The sequence below is a fragment of the Physcomitrium patens genome, chromosome 1, assembly GCF_059467195.1.
Source record: "Physcomitrium patens ecotype Gransden chromosome 1, ASM5946719v1, whole genome shotgun sequence".
Taxonomy (NCBI): domain Eukaryota; kingdom Viridiplantae; phylum Streptophyta; class Bryopsida; order Funariales; family Funariaceae; genus Physcomitrium; species Physcomitrium patens.
The window spans coordinates 29,828,635-29,847,493 of record NC_143410.1 but is presented as its reverse complement, the minus strand read 5'-3'; the positions used below and the strand labels follow the sequence as shown (position 1 = coordinate 29,847,493).

The 18,859-nt window shown below is 31.1% G+C and overlaps 1 protein-coding gene across 2 annotated transcripts; it reads left to right on the top strand.

The window, feature by feature from the left end:
* Window positions 1–237: 237 nt before the first annotated feature.
* On the top strand, window positions 238–5,017 carry LOC112280446 (uncharacterized). Of its 2 annotated transcripts, none has more exons than XM_024515962.3 (6): window positions 238–1,877; window positions 2,532–2,585; window positions 2,726–2,917; window positions 3,086–3,191; window positions 3,338–3,436; window positions 3,575–5,017. In XM_024515962.3, the coding sequence occupies exons 1-6, from the start codon at window positions 1,747–1,749 to the stop codon at window positions 4,529–4,531; spliced, it is 1,539 nt and encodes a 512-aa protein (XP_024371730.1). In that variant the 5' UTR covers window positions 238–1,746; the 3' UTR covers window positions 4,532–5,017. The 2 variants fall into 2 exon arrangements, with proteins under 2 accessions (XP_024371730.1, XP_073394995.1); XM_073538894.2 differs by having other exon boundaries at window positions 241–352.
* Window positions 5,018–18,859: the final 13,842 nt, after the last annotated feature.

Sequence of the window (18,859 nt, the reverse complement as noted above, 5' to 3'; positions counted from 1 at the left end):
CCCGTCTGAGGTGCAAAGCGAGGACCCGCCATTATAAGGGGCCACCCCTCGTTCCAAGGCCCGCTTGCAATCTCGGAGAGTCCGCGAGGTCACATCGCCCTTTTCTGACCATCCATCCATCCATCCATCCATCATCTATCTACACATACATCCATCTATCACGCAAACACACATTCATCCATCGCCGTCCTCCTCCTCATCCTCCTCGCTGCGACCAGTTTCCTACCATCGAAACGCCAGAGCATTGACGCGCCGTCGCACTTGGTACAATCCCAGCTTGTGTTTGCTTGTGCATCGTTTCAGACAGTCCATCCGCAGGTCCTCTCAGGGATGCTGGAGGTGTTGGTGGGAGGTGAGCGTGCCAGAGAAGAGATGTGGTGGTTTGTATCATCTTCGTCACTTTTGATGATATTGGATGCGTGACGCGCTTGAGATCTTGGTGTTGGCTGTTGCATGGGGTGGAACTGTGGCGTGAACCAGTTGCTCGGCACAATACTGGTGATTCCTGTGTGCGGTGGAGGTTTTCGTTCCGGTGCACTGTCTCAGGCTTCCACTGGAATTAAAGCTTGATAGGTTCTAGCTGGGGGCTGTTGAATTCCGAGTGGTGGGGCGTCAGGTGGCTGAAAGTGGAGAGGTGAACGTCGTCGGTGCATGAGGGTTATGATGTTTGTGGGTGGGAGTGGCTTCTTGTTAGACTGATCACCGAGAGGTTTTATTTTGTACTGGAGGTGAATTACTTGTGGCACTGGTTAATCTTGAAGCTAGAGCTACATGGGCGAGGTTCTTATTCTAGTGATTGAATGAAAACTTAGAGTACATGTAGAATACCATGATCAGGTCTGAAGAATTAGCTTCTAACTGACTCTTACAGATACGAGCAAGGCGGTTTAAATGCCTTCGTGTTTCGAAGCGTCATTCGTGACGACTGTAAGAGAGGAGTGCTGTCATGGAGTGCTTTCAAGCATTAGCAGGGGACTCTAGGAGCTTTGTGACGGTTTTTAATTGATACTAAAAGTTGTATTTGTAGTGATCATCACGGCAATAATCGAAAAGCAAAGCAATGTCAGAAGTTGTTGAGAGGGCAATCGATGCTGGGATGCGCCGCTAATCTAATCTTCGTTCCTACTCAACTGCATTTGCGAACACCATTCGCAACCCATTAAATCCGATCAGTACATATTTGAGCTCAGTAGGTACACAGCGCTGTAGCTTTGTCAGTTTTGAAAGCTAATACTTGGAGCAGTCACTGGCATGATCTGCACTCGGAGTTGCTCCACCGAAATATCTTCTGTTTTTGGCCTACCTGAGAATCGATCATCCTGTCTTCATTTCTTTGCAACTAATTTACAACTAGGTTTATCGCAGTGAAGTACTAGTTACGCTAATCACGACCCAACTTTTTATGTTCAATTTACCCCATTCACCTAGTTGTGGTGCACCTTGCTCAAGAATCTCTACCTCTCTTGTCCGTGAGGAAACCAAAGTTTTGGAGAATTTGAGATGCATTTTTATCGAAGATGCACTTAGATTGCCTGACCTTCACTTTGAGTAAAATCCTTGAGTAGATTATCGGTGACGTTTGACTCCAAGACATAGGTTTTTCCATTGGTTTTATTCCAATAATTTCTCCGGCTATCGCAGTCCTTCAACCTCTTCAGCGTCTGATAATCTGATAGAAATCAATTTGGTGGTTGGAGGATAATTATTCCACAGTAGTGAACCACAAGAATTAATCCCATTTTCAGAATGGACGCTAGACAGGGATTGCCGATGCTGAACCACCAGCTACAGCACACTCTCCGCATGCTTTGCACCGAGATGCAATGGGTTTATGCAGTCTTCTGGCGTATTTTGCCGCGCAATTACCCTCCCCCACAGTGCGTTCCTCCACTCTGTCCTCCTACTTGCCCTTCTCCTTTAATTTTGCTTTCAAACATCCAATTCATTCTCTCACAAATTTCCAGCTTAAGTCTTTTGTGAATCATTGCCTCTACTAGCTTTCAGAAATGTCTTACCAAAGCGAATACTAAGTGATTTCATAATCTTGCAGCAAATAATTCGTTTCTGAAATAATGTGCACCGAAATATTTTGCACAAAAGTCATTGACCTTGCAGGCTTAACGTTATCGTCTAAAAGCCCGAGCTACAATGCCATATTAACCAGTAGTAAAATAGAATCAGAGATTCTCATCTCCGCCGCCAATTCCTTTAACTGGTTCCCGAGAATCTAGCTGAAGAAGCAGCTGTGATCTAGAAGATTAGAGCGATCTCAGTTTGTTAGATTTCTGCGCTCGCACTACTCAAACGCTTGCCCTCTACGTTAACCAACTTTTTCAAGTGATTGTTTTGATTTTAGAGAGTCCTGAGCTGCAGTTCTTATATAGAAGTTCCACAACACACAGTTACAATGCTATTAGTGGAAGAATTTATTGAGATCTCAAAGAGGAGGCGGTGCTAGCCTTTCTGAAGTCCAGGACCATGTCTCTAAGGAACTTAAGCTCTTTCTCATGGAAGTCAGGCTTTTGCTGCAGATGGGACAATGAAGGGGATTCGATGGATAGGTCCAAAGGCAACAAACGCAACTGGTACGCATCCTTTACTTATCAAATGCAAATATAAACACTTCATCAAAACATAGATTAGCTTGAGGATTGCAAACTAGTTGGTTGTATAAAATATATCTATGGCATTCTAGGCTGCCACTGAGGGAGAGGAAGATGCGCAGGATTTTAGTGTGGGAGGATGGATTTTGCAACTTTTCGACAAGTGCCGCTGGCGCAGTGAAGGATGTTAGGGGAGCGCTACCTTTTTTTCAAGCTGCCCAGCCGTGGCCACAAGGTAGCGACCACGAGAGAGAAGGCATGAGCCCAGATCTTTTCTTCAAAATGTCTCACGACGTCTACAACTACGGAGAAGGGTACATGACATTCCTTAATCCTCTCAGCTTCAAATGTCTACTGTCTCTGACCTGAACTTGTCATCGTTCTCTTTGTCCTTCATGGTGTGTAATAAAGATGAAGACTGCGTCGTATGTACGAGATGTCGAAGATTGGCAGTAACTTTTTGGAGATTTAAAATTTTACAGATTGGTTGGAAAGGTGGCCGCTGACAGCAGTCACAAGTGGGTGTACCGCAAGCCTGAGGAGCACAAGTTTAGCTTCCTCTCGCAGTGGCATAGCTCGCTCGACCCTGTAAGTCCCTCGTTCTCATAAAAAGTTGAAATGCCCATTACAAGCTGCTAAAGCCCGCTGTCACTACAAGAGACTAGTCATAGCCTCACGTATCTTAGGTTAACAGTTTTCTTTGTAATGAGTTGTGATAATTTAATCTATTGCAGCACCCACGCGCATGGGAGGCGCAGTTTAAGTCTGGAATCGAGACCATTGCAGTGGTGGCAGTTCAAGAAGGCGTCCTTCAATTAGGTTCTAACAAGACGGTATATTCTCCTGCCTGTCTGTTGTACAAGGTATTTGTAGGTGTAATATTAAGTTCTTACTGAACGCGTCAATGTTAGAAAATTCTGTATACCCCTTTTACAAAGTTGTAAATCTTTGGTAATTTTATTGTTTCACAGATACTGGAGGACTTAAACTTTGTACTCCACACGCAAAGAGGGTTCAACAACCTACAATCTGTCCCAAGGGTGTATTTGCCCCACCCAAATCAGTGCGGAAGGAAGAAGCAATTGAAGAACGGCGGGTTCCAACCCTTCGATCCTAACTACTGGATGGCACCGTCTGACTGTGACAGATACACGTCGATTCCTCACCTGACTCCTCGGTCGATTGACCAGTTCTTGTCTCCACAGATTGGTCCCCAGCTCTGGTTCTCCTCCAGCGGCACCACAGTACTCGGTGTGAAGCGGCCCCCGGAGTCGGAGCCTTCGTCGCTAAGTTTCAAGAAACCTTCGTACATGAACGGCAGCGGTGGTTTTAAGCACCAGCCTGAATGTCCGTCCCCTCCCAAATCCTTGGGCACAGGGCACAGAAATCTACAAGGTGGGGCAGGTCTACCAATTTTGAACGTGCTCCCCTCTATGTCCAGCTTGCAGGCTCTGCTCTCTAAGCTGCCAAGCGTGATACGCATTGAGGGAGAGAGCACGTACACTGGCGCCATATCAACCGCCAGTGGCTTCGATGTGGGGAACACCCTCGTGAGCAGCAATTGTCCTCTGGTCAACCGTCCCGCCATGAACTATTCTTTCCAAGTCAGTCGTGCAGTTGATGATAGTAACGATCACATGCAGCGAATGATCTTCTCTGATTCTGAAACAGGGGCATCACAAGAGATTATCAGCACCAATACGAGTTCCTCCCTAAGCTCGAGCAACTCCGATATGGTTTCGGGTGAGCACGCATCTGACGAAACCAATGGACGGTGGACCACTAGCATGTCGAACCTCAAGGACAGCCACAATTTCAGCAGCTCCTACCTCGATACATTCGATAATATCCTCGACTTCGGTACTCACATGAATTCACTGGAGATCGGTGACTGTTACAACTCATTCTTGAACGAGATCTACAGCTGATGAATTAGTCGCCGCCGCGGATCGTTCATCACCTGCAGATCAGTAGCAGGATGTGTACAATCCCCAAATAACTCACAAATACTCCCCTGATTTCTGGTTTGACCGCAAGGACAATTGAGCAAATTTGGGTTGATCTAGCATCATGTCAGATTCGAGATGTAATCCACTACTTGGAATCTCTCACCTTCAACATGGACTAAATCAGAGAACCTGTACATAAGTTATTAGATTCAGGGCAGGATGCTTCATGCTCTGCTGTTTAATTGCTGCAAGGGAAGCATACCTCGCATGGTGGAACTAAAAATAAACAGATATATTATACAGATTGGTAGAGAGTGAGTCACAGGTGACTTCACAGTTCTCAGTGACTCAAGCTTGGCTGTGTGTTTGCTGTGTTCACCAAATTACACATTTGAAAACGTTACTTCTTTGTGCCGAAAACAGTTTAGGAGAACAACCTTCTGATTCAACGTGTCTGTCGATGCACATCGATCTCTCAAAGCCTGGCCAGACTGATGGTGGTGTTCTCTAGAATTCTGTACCTCAGATGCTGAGTAATGTAGCGTAACATTGATCTAGTCGTAGATGCTCTCTGCTATTCTGTGTCGATTGTTGAGTTGAATGTCTGACAGATTGGGGTTGCATCTGCCACCGTTTCGTACCACCAGCTGCTGTCGGTGCTAGCACAACGGCGCCGACATGGTTGGTGGATGAGTTATCACTGTGAAAATTTACACGGTTTTTGTTATTATCCTTTTAATATATATTTCTTTGCTTCATCATGCATAGTTGTGATTTCGAAGCTGGGTACCTTTTTTATTATGCTATTTTGCAAACTTGCCTTCCTTAGACAGTTTAAAGTTATTTCTGACCCTCGTCATTTTTGTTTCTATTTTATTTTTATCTTGTTTCTTGTACCATCTATGGAGCACAAAATAGAATTATAATGATCTGACGTCCAACAAGTAATTAGCATCACACTGCTGAACCTAAAACAAATATAATGCACACTTCTCTGGCCAAAGGTTGTGATGTGAAAATGATAAAAATCAGTATTAGCAGATGTATAAATCGTGATTATTCTAATTTTACTTATCATGTATTATTCAACTGTTAAAATATGGCGCTATCCTCGATTTGAATGAAAAACATAACAATATATAGATTTCTATATATCGAGAGAGAGAGAGAGAGAGAGAGAGAGAGAGATTTATATATAAGAATTCCACCACTAAGCGGCTTATTTTATTTTAAACAGATATTTTGGTTTAGTTTGACAAAAAAAACCATAAGATGGCACAAAAGGCTTCAAAAGTTTGTATAGTTAAGATATGTCATTCTATTTTATACATATTTTGTCTCAAAAAATTTACAAATTACATATATAAAAAAAATTAAAAATGCAGAGGAGAATATATATTATACATGATTTTTTAAATTTTGACAAGTAAATGATGTTATAGTTACATTAAATTATCTTATTCATTGTTGATTGTTTCATTCTTCTTAAGGGGTTTTTTGAAAAGCAAATAAATTCAAATTAAAATTAATTTTTAGTTTTTTGAATAAAAAATTAAAAATATAATGGCTCCTCAAGTATGTATAAATTATTTTAATGATGATGTATGTTAAGATCATAAAAAATAAAATAAGAAAAATATTTATGCATAATAATAATTTTATTATCTTATATATATATATATATATATATATATATATATATATTCAAAAAACTAAATAAGTTGGTTTTTATAAATTTAGTTATTTTTAAAATAAAAAATATTTGATATTATTTTCATATGTTACAAATCAAAATAATTTAAAAGAAAATCTTATAAGATTAATTTATTGTCAAAACTAATAAAAAATTTAACCACATAAATTTTAAATTTCAAATCTCTTAGGTTACTTTATCTTCTTCAAATGTAATACTAAAGTACCTTTAAAAATAGAAGACTAAATCTCTCAAATTTACATGTGTTTATTATACATTTATATAATATTTTAATAATTCAATATTTTTACATGTATTTAAGAAATATAAGTACATATTCAATAATGTTTATATTAAATCAAATAATTTTTAAAAAGAGTTTCTCATACATAATTTAAAATTTAAAACTTTAAAACAATTGTTTTAAATTTTAATCCATATATTTTAATCCATATATTTTAACCCATATTTTTAAATTTAAAAATTTAAAACAATTTAGTTTCAAAACTTCAAAGCATAATTAAACTATGAACCCACATATTTTTCATATAATAGATAATCTTCAATGCATAACACATTTCAATACTAATAATATAATTAGAAAATTAAATAATAAGAAAAAAGTAATTTAAAAATAAAATATTTTTCCTAAAATAATTATAAATTTTTACCTTTAGAATAGCTTTAGTAGTATTACTATATTTTAAGATTTTCAATCTTTAAAAATCTCATTCCTTCTAAATCATTTATCAAATAAAATAAGTTTTCAATGAATACCTTTAAATAAAATTAAAATCAAATAAAAGACATTAAAATTAAAAATAAATAAATAAATAAATTTTATTATGAACACAAAAAATCTATATAATAATTTCATAATAATAATAAAAAAAATAAAAAATAAAAAAAAATTGTAAAAAATAAAAATAATAATAAAACATAGATACATATATTGAGCTACTTTAGAAATAAAAGCAATTGTAACTTAATAATAATATTTAAAGAATTATAATGATAATATACTTGAATACTTCAAAAATATAATCATATATATAAATAAAATATTATATTTTACTTCAAATATTATTAACTAATCAATAAAAGTATAGATTTAACTAATTGAATTAATTTTTAAATCAATAAATTCTTTTTTTATAAATTAAATTTATAGAAATTCTAATTTTATGTAATTTAAAATTAAGTAGTCAATTTTATAGAAAAAAATCAACATAAAAGTATTGTAGGTTTAGTGTTTTTGCATATAAAATTAAATAATGAACTTCTTTTATATCTTTTATTTGAAGAAAATTTTAGAAGTTAGAATCTATTCTAATATTGATAAAATTATAAAAGGATTTTATTATATTCTAAAAAAATAAAAATCAAAAATCAAATAAAATAACCTTTTCCTATAACAAGAGACACATGGGACAAGTGAATAGAATAATACAACGTCACTTATAATTTAATATCCATTATCAGTAAGACTATCAAACATATATCTTGTCCCCATATAAGTAGAATTATTTTTTAGCTATTAATATTCATTATTTTTAAAATAAAATAATATATATTCAATTTTTTCAATCTAATATTATATTTTATAAATATTTTTTTAACTGAATACTCAATTTTAAAATATGTAGCAAGTTTTTACTAAGAATTAATATAAAAATAAAAGATGCAACTCAAAAAATATAAGTTTAACGAAAAAAAATCTATAAAATATTTAAAGCAATCATCAAGCACACAAAGTTTGAAAAATAAATAAATCACCCATTGGAAGAAATGTAGCTCTTATTACTCTTGATTGTTGATGGTCCTCCTTCTCCAAACTGGATATTTCTCTTGAAGTAGTAATTACTTCTTGTTGCACCATTTTATTGCTCTCGAAATTGGCAAAAATGTAGATACCTAAGCTCACTATATTCTCACATAATTTTACTTCAATTGAATTAGCGGATCTCTAAGGATCACAAAAAATCTCATATTTATATATCCATTTTTGTGTGCTACTTTTAGTTTTAAATTATTTGATATTTTCTATAATACATATTATAAAAATAAAAATAATATAAAATAAAATAAAAATTTAAATATTAAAATTTTATTTTTTTAATCTTGGATATGTTTAATTATAACATCTATTCATTATTTTCTTTTAAAAAATTAGAAATAAAAAAATAAAATATTGAATAAATTCCATAAATTAAATCAATTGGATTTTAATTATATATATATATATATATATATATATATATATATATAATTGAATGTTTTTTATTTTTAAAATTTTATGTATCTCTTATTTAGTGATTTAGAATTAATATGATTACTTACAACTTAATAAGATTTTATTTAGAAAAAGTTAATTTCATAAAGACTTCATACCATTAACTAGAAGCAAATTCGTTTTATAAGTAACTTAATAGCTATCAAAAAAATTTAGTTTGACCAAATCAGCCAAAAAGAATATTAGAATATTTTTGTTATAACATTAAAATAGTAATTAAGAGATATTAATTAATAAATTTAAATAATATAATGTGCATGCAATCAACATAGAAAAAAATGAAATTTAAACCAAAAAGACATTTGTAATCAATTTTTTTTATTTTATAAAGAATAATGCATTGATATTGCAATAAACATTATTAAATTTATATGTATATATAATTATAATTTAATTGAAAGCATACATCCATTTAATAAATTATATATATATATATATATATATATTGTAAATATCTTTATATTATATATATAATAGTTACTTAGAAATTAATTAAGTTCTTATATTATAGGATCTTCTTAATGCAATACCTTTGAGTTGTTAAATTGACACTTTCCAAGAGACCTTTTTGCTTCAAAAGGAAGAGTTGGACCTTCTTGTCCTCCTATGGCTATACATGTATTACATATCTATGGTGCCTAAAATGGATGGGTTGTACCTATTTTTATAACCCCAACATTCTTTCCCCAATTTAAGACTCTACTTGGGTGTTGTCAAAGCTCTTACTTGCTTGCCTGCATTTCTATCACATCACCTCCTCTATATGATGTCCTCCTTAATTAGCAAATTAATATAGCAATTTCTTTATTAATATTTAGAAAAATATATCAAAAAAAATTAAGACACTATTATTTCATATAATTTTTAGTTAAATGAATAATATAAAATAAATTAAATCATTTCATTATATTCTCACTTATAATTATTTAAATTTTTGCATTCAAGTCTTTTCAATTTGAAGAGAATTTAAAAAAATACATTAAAAAATAAATAAATAAATAAAAAACAACAACAACAAATTGATCAATTTATTTAATTTTAATTTAAAATATTTACAAAAAAAATAGAGTTAATAAATATGGGTCTAAAAACTAAATTGGATAAATTATAAAATAGTATAAGCAAATATAAATGTAAATTTCCAAATCTAAAATCACCAATTAAAAAACTATTTTTTGATAAAAAGACTGAAACATATATATGGATATATATATATATATATATATATTTGATCTTAAATCATGCTATTATACTAGAATTTTATTATGTGTATTTCTATATAATCATAAAATATGAGAAATATAAGTTTTTTTATTTAACAAATTTTATTTATAGATATAATTATGGAAATAATATTTTATATTATTTAAAATATAAAAAATATTAATATTAAAATATCTAAATAATAAACGTGTGAAAAAATATAATGAACAACTATCTTTAATAACATTAAAAAAACTTAATAAATATATTTATGTGTATATGTGTGTATATAAATATATATATATATATATATATAAACATGAGGCATTGAATATAATTATAATTTATATACATATGAATATAAATATATGGAATTTAGTTATGCTGATAAGACCTTACTTGTAAATATTATAAAAATCTCTTAGACATATATTGGACCTATAAGTGTTTTATATATTCTATGTGGTAATAAAAACATCATTTAGAGTATTTCTTATTTTTAAAAACCTTATCATGAAAGTGCTCCACAACTTGAACTTTTTGTTTTTTTAAAGTCTTTTGGTCTTTATGAAATTTGAACATGACATTCTTGTTAGCTAGTATTTATGGAGGCAAGACTAAAGTTATACTTCGATTAGTCAATGTCTTTTTTGTATGCTACTCTTGGTTCAAGAATCTCCACTCACTTTCCACTTGGAAGCAACAATTCTAGATAGACTTTCAAATCTTACAAAATTATTATTTTTCTTATTCTAATATTATATTATAGTATGCATGAATGTGTCACGTATTCTTGCTACAGATGGCATGCAAAAAATAAAATAAAATGAAATAAAGGTTTTCATGTGCAGTTCTATCGTGGCCAAAATAAAAGGGAAGGCAAGAGGGTACTACCACCACCACCACCAACCCTCTTCAAGGGGGCACAAAACCAAAGGCTCAAACCACATTAACAAAACACAATAAAGGGGGGATCCGAAGGGCCACGATGGAAAGTGACGACCCCTCTCCCATTGGCTGCACCCACCATCTGCCAACTCCTCAAGTGGTGAGCTCTCTGCCCAATACATGTCCTACACATGGCTCCCACCTCACGCATTCTGCAGAGCGCCGCTTGGCCGTCGTCAATCATGAGGTGGCTCACAAGTCCTATGTGACGTGGACAGTTTCCATAGGTTGTGTGAGGAGGAACCCGTCCAGCGTGGATTGAGGGTGAGGTTGACGTGGCCGTACTGCTGGAACCCGATTCGGTGATTTGGTAAGTCGTCCGTCGTGGCGGGCTTTATCAGCCGCGAGTCCAGCTGGACTGGTTGTATCCACCTGGACTCTTCCTGTTGGATCTAGCTGGACGAAAATCCGTCCACCCGGACTCTTCTTGGTGGATCTAGCTGGAATGAGCTACATCTACGTGGAATTTTGCACGGTGGAATTATGATTGGGTTATCTCCAATTAGAATGGGGGCATGTTAGAACGGAGTTTACTAGTACGGGGGTGGGGGTGTGGACTTGGGAACCGTGAACCTGACTGTGTTCCCAAACGTGGTGAGAAGCTTTTGCATGTTTATTGAGCCGTCGCTAGCCGTTGAAACCGACAGTGGCAGCAGTAGTAGTGCAATTGACAGCTTGGAGACAGTTTCTCATTCACCCCACTAACCCAGTTTATTGCACATTTATATTTATTTATCTGCGTGGATGAAAGTGCAAAATCAACCATTCAAATCATGATAGAATCAAATTTCAGTTTTTGATGGATACAATGCATTTGAAATAGAGAGTTGATGACGCTACATCCTCGGGAAAATGCTACACTGCACGTGATTGAGGTTTTCTTTTTTTCTTTAATTTTTTCTTCTTTCTTTCTTGCTTCCTTTCTTGCTTCCTTTCTATAAATTTTTGGATTACTTTGTAAAATCACTTTAAAAATTATTATGTGCATATGGGTATATAAATATATATATATATATATATCTAGGGTATTGCTAATGCCACCATGGTTTTTGCTACTATCACCACAACTTGTCATCTACTTGAAAATTTTATTTATTCTTTTTTCCTTTAATTCAAAAATATTAAAAAAAAATCAATATGATTTTTTTATCAAATTATATAGATAATTATTATTTAAAAATATTAAAAGAAAAAAAAACCTTAGTCATGTTGAATGTAGCAATATTAATTAGAAATGTAGAATTAACAATTTTCTTGAAATAAGATGTAATTTCTACAAATAAAATCCTATAGAATATAAATGGTTTTATAATTATTCATATATTTATTTATATATTAATTTATTTTTTTCTTTATATTTCTTTATAAGTAGTCAATTTTAGACATTACAACTACAAATTAAAATTTAATAACTTTTGGATTTAGTTGTGAAGTAAATCTACTTACTTCCTTCAATTATACAACTTCTTGACGCTATCAGGGTAGAGAGAGTTGCTCCAAAAAAGTGCTAGGCTTCTGGCTATCACAAATTGTTCAATCAAGTTTCAAGAAAAGAAAGTACCAAGTTTATATATAAAATTGTCCTTATAGAGGTAATTACATTAATACATAAGCCCTTAGTACTAAAGAACAATCAAAAGTGATAAAAGACTCTAAATCCTTATATATCTTTAAATTAGATTTTTTTCAAACTTCAATAACTCATATCTTATAATTGAATCTTCGAAAAAAAACTAAAATTTTATATTAAGTATTAATATATTTTAAACAATTACTAAAATAAATTTCAAGTGTAAATTTATTATAAATCTTGAGATAATATCAAAATCCTAAGAATAGCTTCAAACCCTTACTTACATAAATCTACATGCAATTTTCTTCATATATCACAAACTTAGTACTTAAATACCATAAAATTTTGATATATATCTTTTTAATCTAATAATTTACACTTTTAGAGATTTTGAAGCAAAAATTCCTCCAAAAACTCAAGATATGGTTTCAGCCATTACTATCAACAAAACGACTCACTTACTACCTTTGAATTACATGAGTTGTCTTCAATATTCTATAACTCATTCATACAAACTTCAAATGTAGCAACTATTTTTCAAAAGACATAGGTTTTAAAATCATTCTTGCAATTATTCCTCTCAATCTCCAAAAGCTATGGTATAACTTCTTATATCTTCAAAAGAGCAACAATATGTCTTGAAAGATACCTTAATTTCAAATGGCTGTAACTTCTTCACCTTAATTCCAAACCATCTAAAATTTTTATACAAATTATAGTCCAAATTTTAAACCTTATAATCCTTGCTTTTGATTCTCAAATGCCTCTTTTGAAGTCACCAAAATCCTTGTTATGGTTGCAAGCAGCTTGTTGAAATCCTATTGGACATAGCCTTTGGCTAATATGGATGAAGACCTTTACCTCTTGCTTTTATGTGCCTATACCTCACTTTCATCCCTCTAAATAAGCTTTTCAGTAGTTTGAATCTTTATCTCTGAGCTCCTATCTTCCCTAAAACTTTATATTAAATATCTAAATCTTATATAATTTATACACTATAATCAAAATAAGTAAATTCAAAATAAATTTTCTTATATCAACCTTCTTTAAATTAACCTACTAACTATTTTAATATACATCAAGACTTATAAACATGTCATATATTTTAAATAATTTTTACATACTATAAACATTTGTAGTATAATAATGTACACTCTAAACTTCTTCTATATGTATAAGATTAGTTTTTCCTTGATTGGTATTAGTGATGCATAAAATTTCTATCTAAAGAATGTTCACAAGCTTATGAAGAACTGCAATAGTTACGAATCTATTTTCACTACAAATTTTTAGAATTTTATTTTTTATTAATTATAATTTATTTTTTATTAATTATAATTTATTTTAATAGAATTATGATATTTTATAATAAAATAAAATAATAAATAATTCATTAGATATTTTTAATAATTATTTGATAATATTATGTTATTTAGTTTTATTAATATTTTATATATTAAACATATATATTTCACAATTATAAATGTATTATAGAAAAATATATTATAAAAAAAGATTTTAGTTTTCAATAAGTAATTTAAGTTAATTTTGATTGTTAAAAAATGTCATTATAATTATCTAAAAAAATTAAAAATACCATATCATTATATCTTAAATTTTATCCATTTAAATTCTTCCAATATATTTTAATTGAAAGATTGATTAAAATTATAATGTTAACATATTTAACTATCAAAATATTAAGAATAAAAATTGTTTTTATTATTTGAGTAATTATTAAAGTTTAAAAGTATTTACAAGTTTAAAAATATCTTATTAGAAAAAAATTATAAGAATAGGATCTAAATAAATCTTAAAGGTAAGTAGTTTATTGATTTAGTATTTTCTTATTATTAAATATTAATATTAAGTTATTGAAACCAATGTCAATATTGGCTTTTTATTTACTTATAATATTTATAAAAAAATCCTATATATATTGATTAGTAGTTAGAAGGAGTTTGAAAAAAAGAACCTCATGTCTTTTTAATTGTTCATGTAAAAAATATGATTTATGATTGATATAAATTAGTTTTATTATTATAAAAAACTACCAAGGTAGAAAAATATAGCCTAAAGTTAATTTTAATATTATAAGAATAATATAAATATTTAAAAGTTTTATTTAGAATTTATTTAGAAAATTTTAAAAAAAAATTAGAAAAAATTATAAGACTTTGGTGAAATTAAGTTTTACCACCTTGAAAGCTATTATAAAAAAATGGAGCAAGATTTGAAGGCCATAGTAGGTTGTTAGGATTATTAGGTATTTTTGAATACTATAGTGAAGTGAAAAATGAAATAAAATAAAATAAAAAATCTACTAGAAGAAAATAAGAGGATCAGCAATTAGTTGGTCTTTGTGGAAAAGGTAGTAGACAAGGCATAAATTTGGAATATATAATCCTAATTACATTTATTTTACTTATTTTATGTATTTCATTTTTTTTCATTTTTTTTCGTTTTTTTTTTTTTTTTTTTTTTTTTTTTGATTGTAATTATACCATAAATTTTACATCACAAATTATAAGTAACTTTTAATTGAGATCATCTTGTAATTTGAGTTGAAAAGTGAATTTTAATCTCAAAATCTAATATTATGTATTTTTAAATATTTTTAATTTAAAAAAAATGATAAAATTAATAAAATAAATAAAAAATAATAAATAGATTAAAAAATATAAAAGATAAAAAATTAGTTTAAAAATAATATTAAATATAAAAATAATAATAATTTTATATTAAAAATAAAATTATATATAAAAATAAGATAAAACTGATATTGGATATAAAAATATTAAAAATAAGATAATACTTGTATAGTTCTAAAATTGAAGTCTACAAGACTGAAGCATTTTTTTTTTTTTTTTTTTTTTTTTTTTTAATAATTAAGCAACATCTTTTTTTTTTTTTATGAGTAGGCCTTTGAAGTTGCTTTGTAACCATAATAATGTTGTAATAAAAAACGGAGTTGCTGTGTTTATTTTTTTTTCTTTTATATTAGATATTATACAAACAATTGGGTTTGTGGTGGATTTGGATGATAGGTGTTGCATTAAAAGAAATTATTATTGATGAATAATACTTATTAGAAGTAGGCATAAAGATTAGTAGTATTTCTAGCATTGATTCTCTATAAGAACTATTGTTAGTCAAATAAAGATTTTAGAGCAAAGAGTGACAAATTTATATAATGACAATCTTTGGTATTATTTCACATGGCTATTTTTTCTTGTTTTTTCCTACATAAGGCTAATCTTAAAGTACATGAAGTTTGAATCAAGGTAGTGGTTTTACAAAAAGAGTTCAATTATTAGTGTGGATATAGCAATATTGTGGTATTTTAGATTGTTTGCAATACTAGAGAATAGACTTAGTTAAGAAGACACCTATTCTTCACACTTAGATTTGAGATTGTGTTACAAATATATATATTTATTCCAATAATTATTTATATGATAAGATGGAAGTAAATAAAAGTAAATTAATTTCATAATATCTTCTAGAGTAGCTTTCTTAAAGCTTTATAGACAAAGTTTTGATTTTACATTTGTTTGTAGTTGATTGGTAGCTTAGAAACTTGGTCAACAAATTAACCACATATTATTTGTGTTAGTAGCTTATAGAATAAGCTAACCATATGGCACACATATAGATAATTTGTCTTACAAGTTAAAATATATGTCTTATAAAATCAATATGTGTTGGAGGTCCTATAGAATATTGTTGTATAGCTTGTAGTTAGATAGTATAAATGGATACAAGAATGAAGCCTTTTTTATTCTAATCAATGCCTAATTAGTCTTTAGTCTTGTTGTAAGACTTTTTAGTCTTTTTATCTTTGGCAATAATCATTCTAATTTAATATTATATCATCTTTGAGTAATTATCTTATCTTTTTGAATAATACAAGAATTTATTAATCTTTTAATTCTTCAAGATATATATCCTCGATAGTTTGATAAGAATGCTAACTTATTGTTCTTATTTTATTTTAAAAGTGAATGAATTATTCCACTTCTATTGTTATATTTGAAGATTATGAACTATCTATCTTTAAAAAATAATTTAATTTTCTAACATTAATATTTTCTTAAAGAAAGTAGATTATTTTTCTTTGTGGAAATTTTTATTTGATAGTAGAGGTTGCAAATTATCTTCTTTTGGTTTAACTTTTCAATTTTTTTGAATTTTTTATAAAAAAAATATTATGGATACTACTCTTGGAAAAAGTGAGAATAAATTTGTAACTATTACAAATCTTCATAAGCTTATTGATATTCTTAGTATAGAAATCTCATGTATTTCTAAGATGAATCATGGAAGTACTATCTTTACATCCATAAAAGAAGTCAATAATGAAATTCAAAATCTACACCAAGAAGCTATATAATTAAAAAAAGTAAGTAGATCAAGTTTAGAACTGAATCTAATAAGTCTTACTACTACAAGTATAAAATAGGCAAAGAAAAATATGTTAGAGAAGTTCAATAGAATAAGTCAAAATTTTGAAGGCTTTTATAACAAGTAAAGCTGTATCTAAGGTTGCATCTTTTTCAATATCTTGATAGATTTATTCAAGTCTAATTCATAGGAGCATTTTTTTCCAAGAGTTTTTTTTCTTAGTTTTTTCTTTTGATGAAAAAGATTTATAAAAAATTTATGAATTGAATTTATTCTTAGAAGTGATTGTTAGGGACATAGTCTTTAGAACCTTCTACAGACAAGTTTCTAGAACCTTCTAGAAGCAAGTCTCTAGAATCTTTTAGAAGCTTCTTAGTTACTAGAAGATGTTATGGACATAGTCTTTAGAACCTTCTAGAGATAAGTTTCTAGAACCTTCTAGAAGCAAGTCTCTGGAACCTTCTAGAAGCTTCTTAGTTGGTAGAAGTTGCTTGAGAAGCTTCCTAAATAGGAGTATATATTGGAATCGAGGCTGAAGAGTTCTTCAGTCTCGACAACACATCTCTTGGAGCTCTAGCTCACCTCTTTGGTGTTTTTTTTATATTCATCTGATTATTCTAGTTCTTGCCAGTTCTTGTTGAACTTCTTCTTAGATCTTGAGTCTGTATTTCTGTGTCTGTGATAGTTTGTTGAGACTTCACTCACCTCAGATATCAGAGTTAGTTTCTTCCTCGTCAGACTGCAGTTTACGCCTCTGCTTGGAAGTGTACTAGCATTTTAGAGGTTGCGAATTATCCTCCTCTAAACTGATATTTCTTTTGTTACAATATTGGAGTCTTATTCTTCTTGGAGAGAGTGGATTACCCCTTTTCTTGAAGCTCTTAAGGCATTTTAGAGGTTGCGGAGTACCCTCCTCTAAACCAATATTGTCTTCTTGTAGAGTCATTTCTATCCTTCTCTTAGAATGGCCGGAGGCCAAGACATTAGTATGATGGAAAGTTCAGAGTCCAAGTTGGATGCTATCATGAATGCCCTCGCTACGTTATCGCAAAGAACTGCAGAGATTGAAGGAGTCATGGTAAGGCTTCATAATGATGGAGCATCTGGAATGGCACAATCTAAATTACACCAGCCTCAAACTTCTGCACTTGGAGAAGCAACTTTGCCTCAGGTTCGATAAGCACCGCTGGTTCTACAACATAAGGAGCCCCGAGTTAGCCTTCCAAACAAGTTCGATGGTACGCGTTCTAAATTTCGAGGATTCATCAATCAAATTAGGTTGATAACAGTTTTATAGCCTGAACGCTATCCAACGGAGGAGTCACGTGTTGGGCTTGTTGGAACCTTACTTACAGGGCACGTTCTATCATGGTTTGCTCCTTTGTTTGAGAAACGATCGTCCATACTAAACAACTTTGAAACCTTTTTGGAGGCGTTTGCGGAAGCATTTGGTGAACACGACAAGGTTCGATGGGCTACAACAAAGATCTGGTCACTATGACAAGGGATGCGTTCTACATCAGTCTATGTATCACACTTCAGGTAATTAGCATACGACATCAATTGGGACGAAGAAGCGTTGATGAGTCAATTCTATTGGGGTTTAAAAGATGATGTGAAGGATTTGCTGTTAACTTTCCTGATCCACAAACGCTCAATGAAGCTATTAGCGAAGTTGTGAAGTGCGATAATTGCCTATTCCAACGTCGCCAAGACCAACGTTCAAGACAACATACGGTTTGCCACGCCCCATATATGTCGGCAAGCGGCATGAATTCACATTCAGAGGTAGAAGACATGCAAATTAATGTGGTACGTGTCAAATCCCTTATCCTAGAAGAAAAAAAGTGACGTATGGAAGAAGGTCTATGCTTGTATTGTGGTGAAGAAGGCCACAAAGTTGGAAATTGTCCCAAGAAGCAAAATTGACATATTGTCAGGACAAGGGGCGCGTTTGTTCAGGAAAACGAGGATGCCCAGCCACAATAGGAATCGTGCGGCTGGACAGTGAAATATTGCAACAACAACCATGTTCCTTTCTTTCCGCTCAACCTGCCCTTTGCTTTACAATCCCTTTGCTTACTGGCCCTCAAAAATTGAGAACCTTAGAATTATTAGATTCAGGAGCATCTACTTGTTTCTTAGACGAAGAATTTGCGAAGTGTCATAAGATCCCTTTAGTACAAAAATCCA

Bases quoted from the DNA above. Each gene is read 5' to 3' on its own strand.
- LOC112280446 (XM_024515962.3), top strand. From the start codon at position 1,747: ATGGACGCTAGACAGGGATTGCCGATGCTGAACCACCAGCTACAGCAC. The intron at 2,918-3,085 runs GTACATGACATT...AAAATTTTACAG, and splicing joins GTCTACAACTACGGAGAAGG to ATTGGTTGGAAAGGTGGCCG. The intron at 3,192-3,337 runs GTAAGTCCCTCG...AATCTATTGCAG, and splicing joins GGCATAGCTCGCTCGACCCT to CACCCACGCGCATGGGAGGC.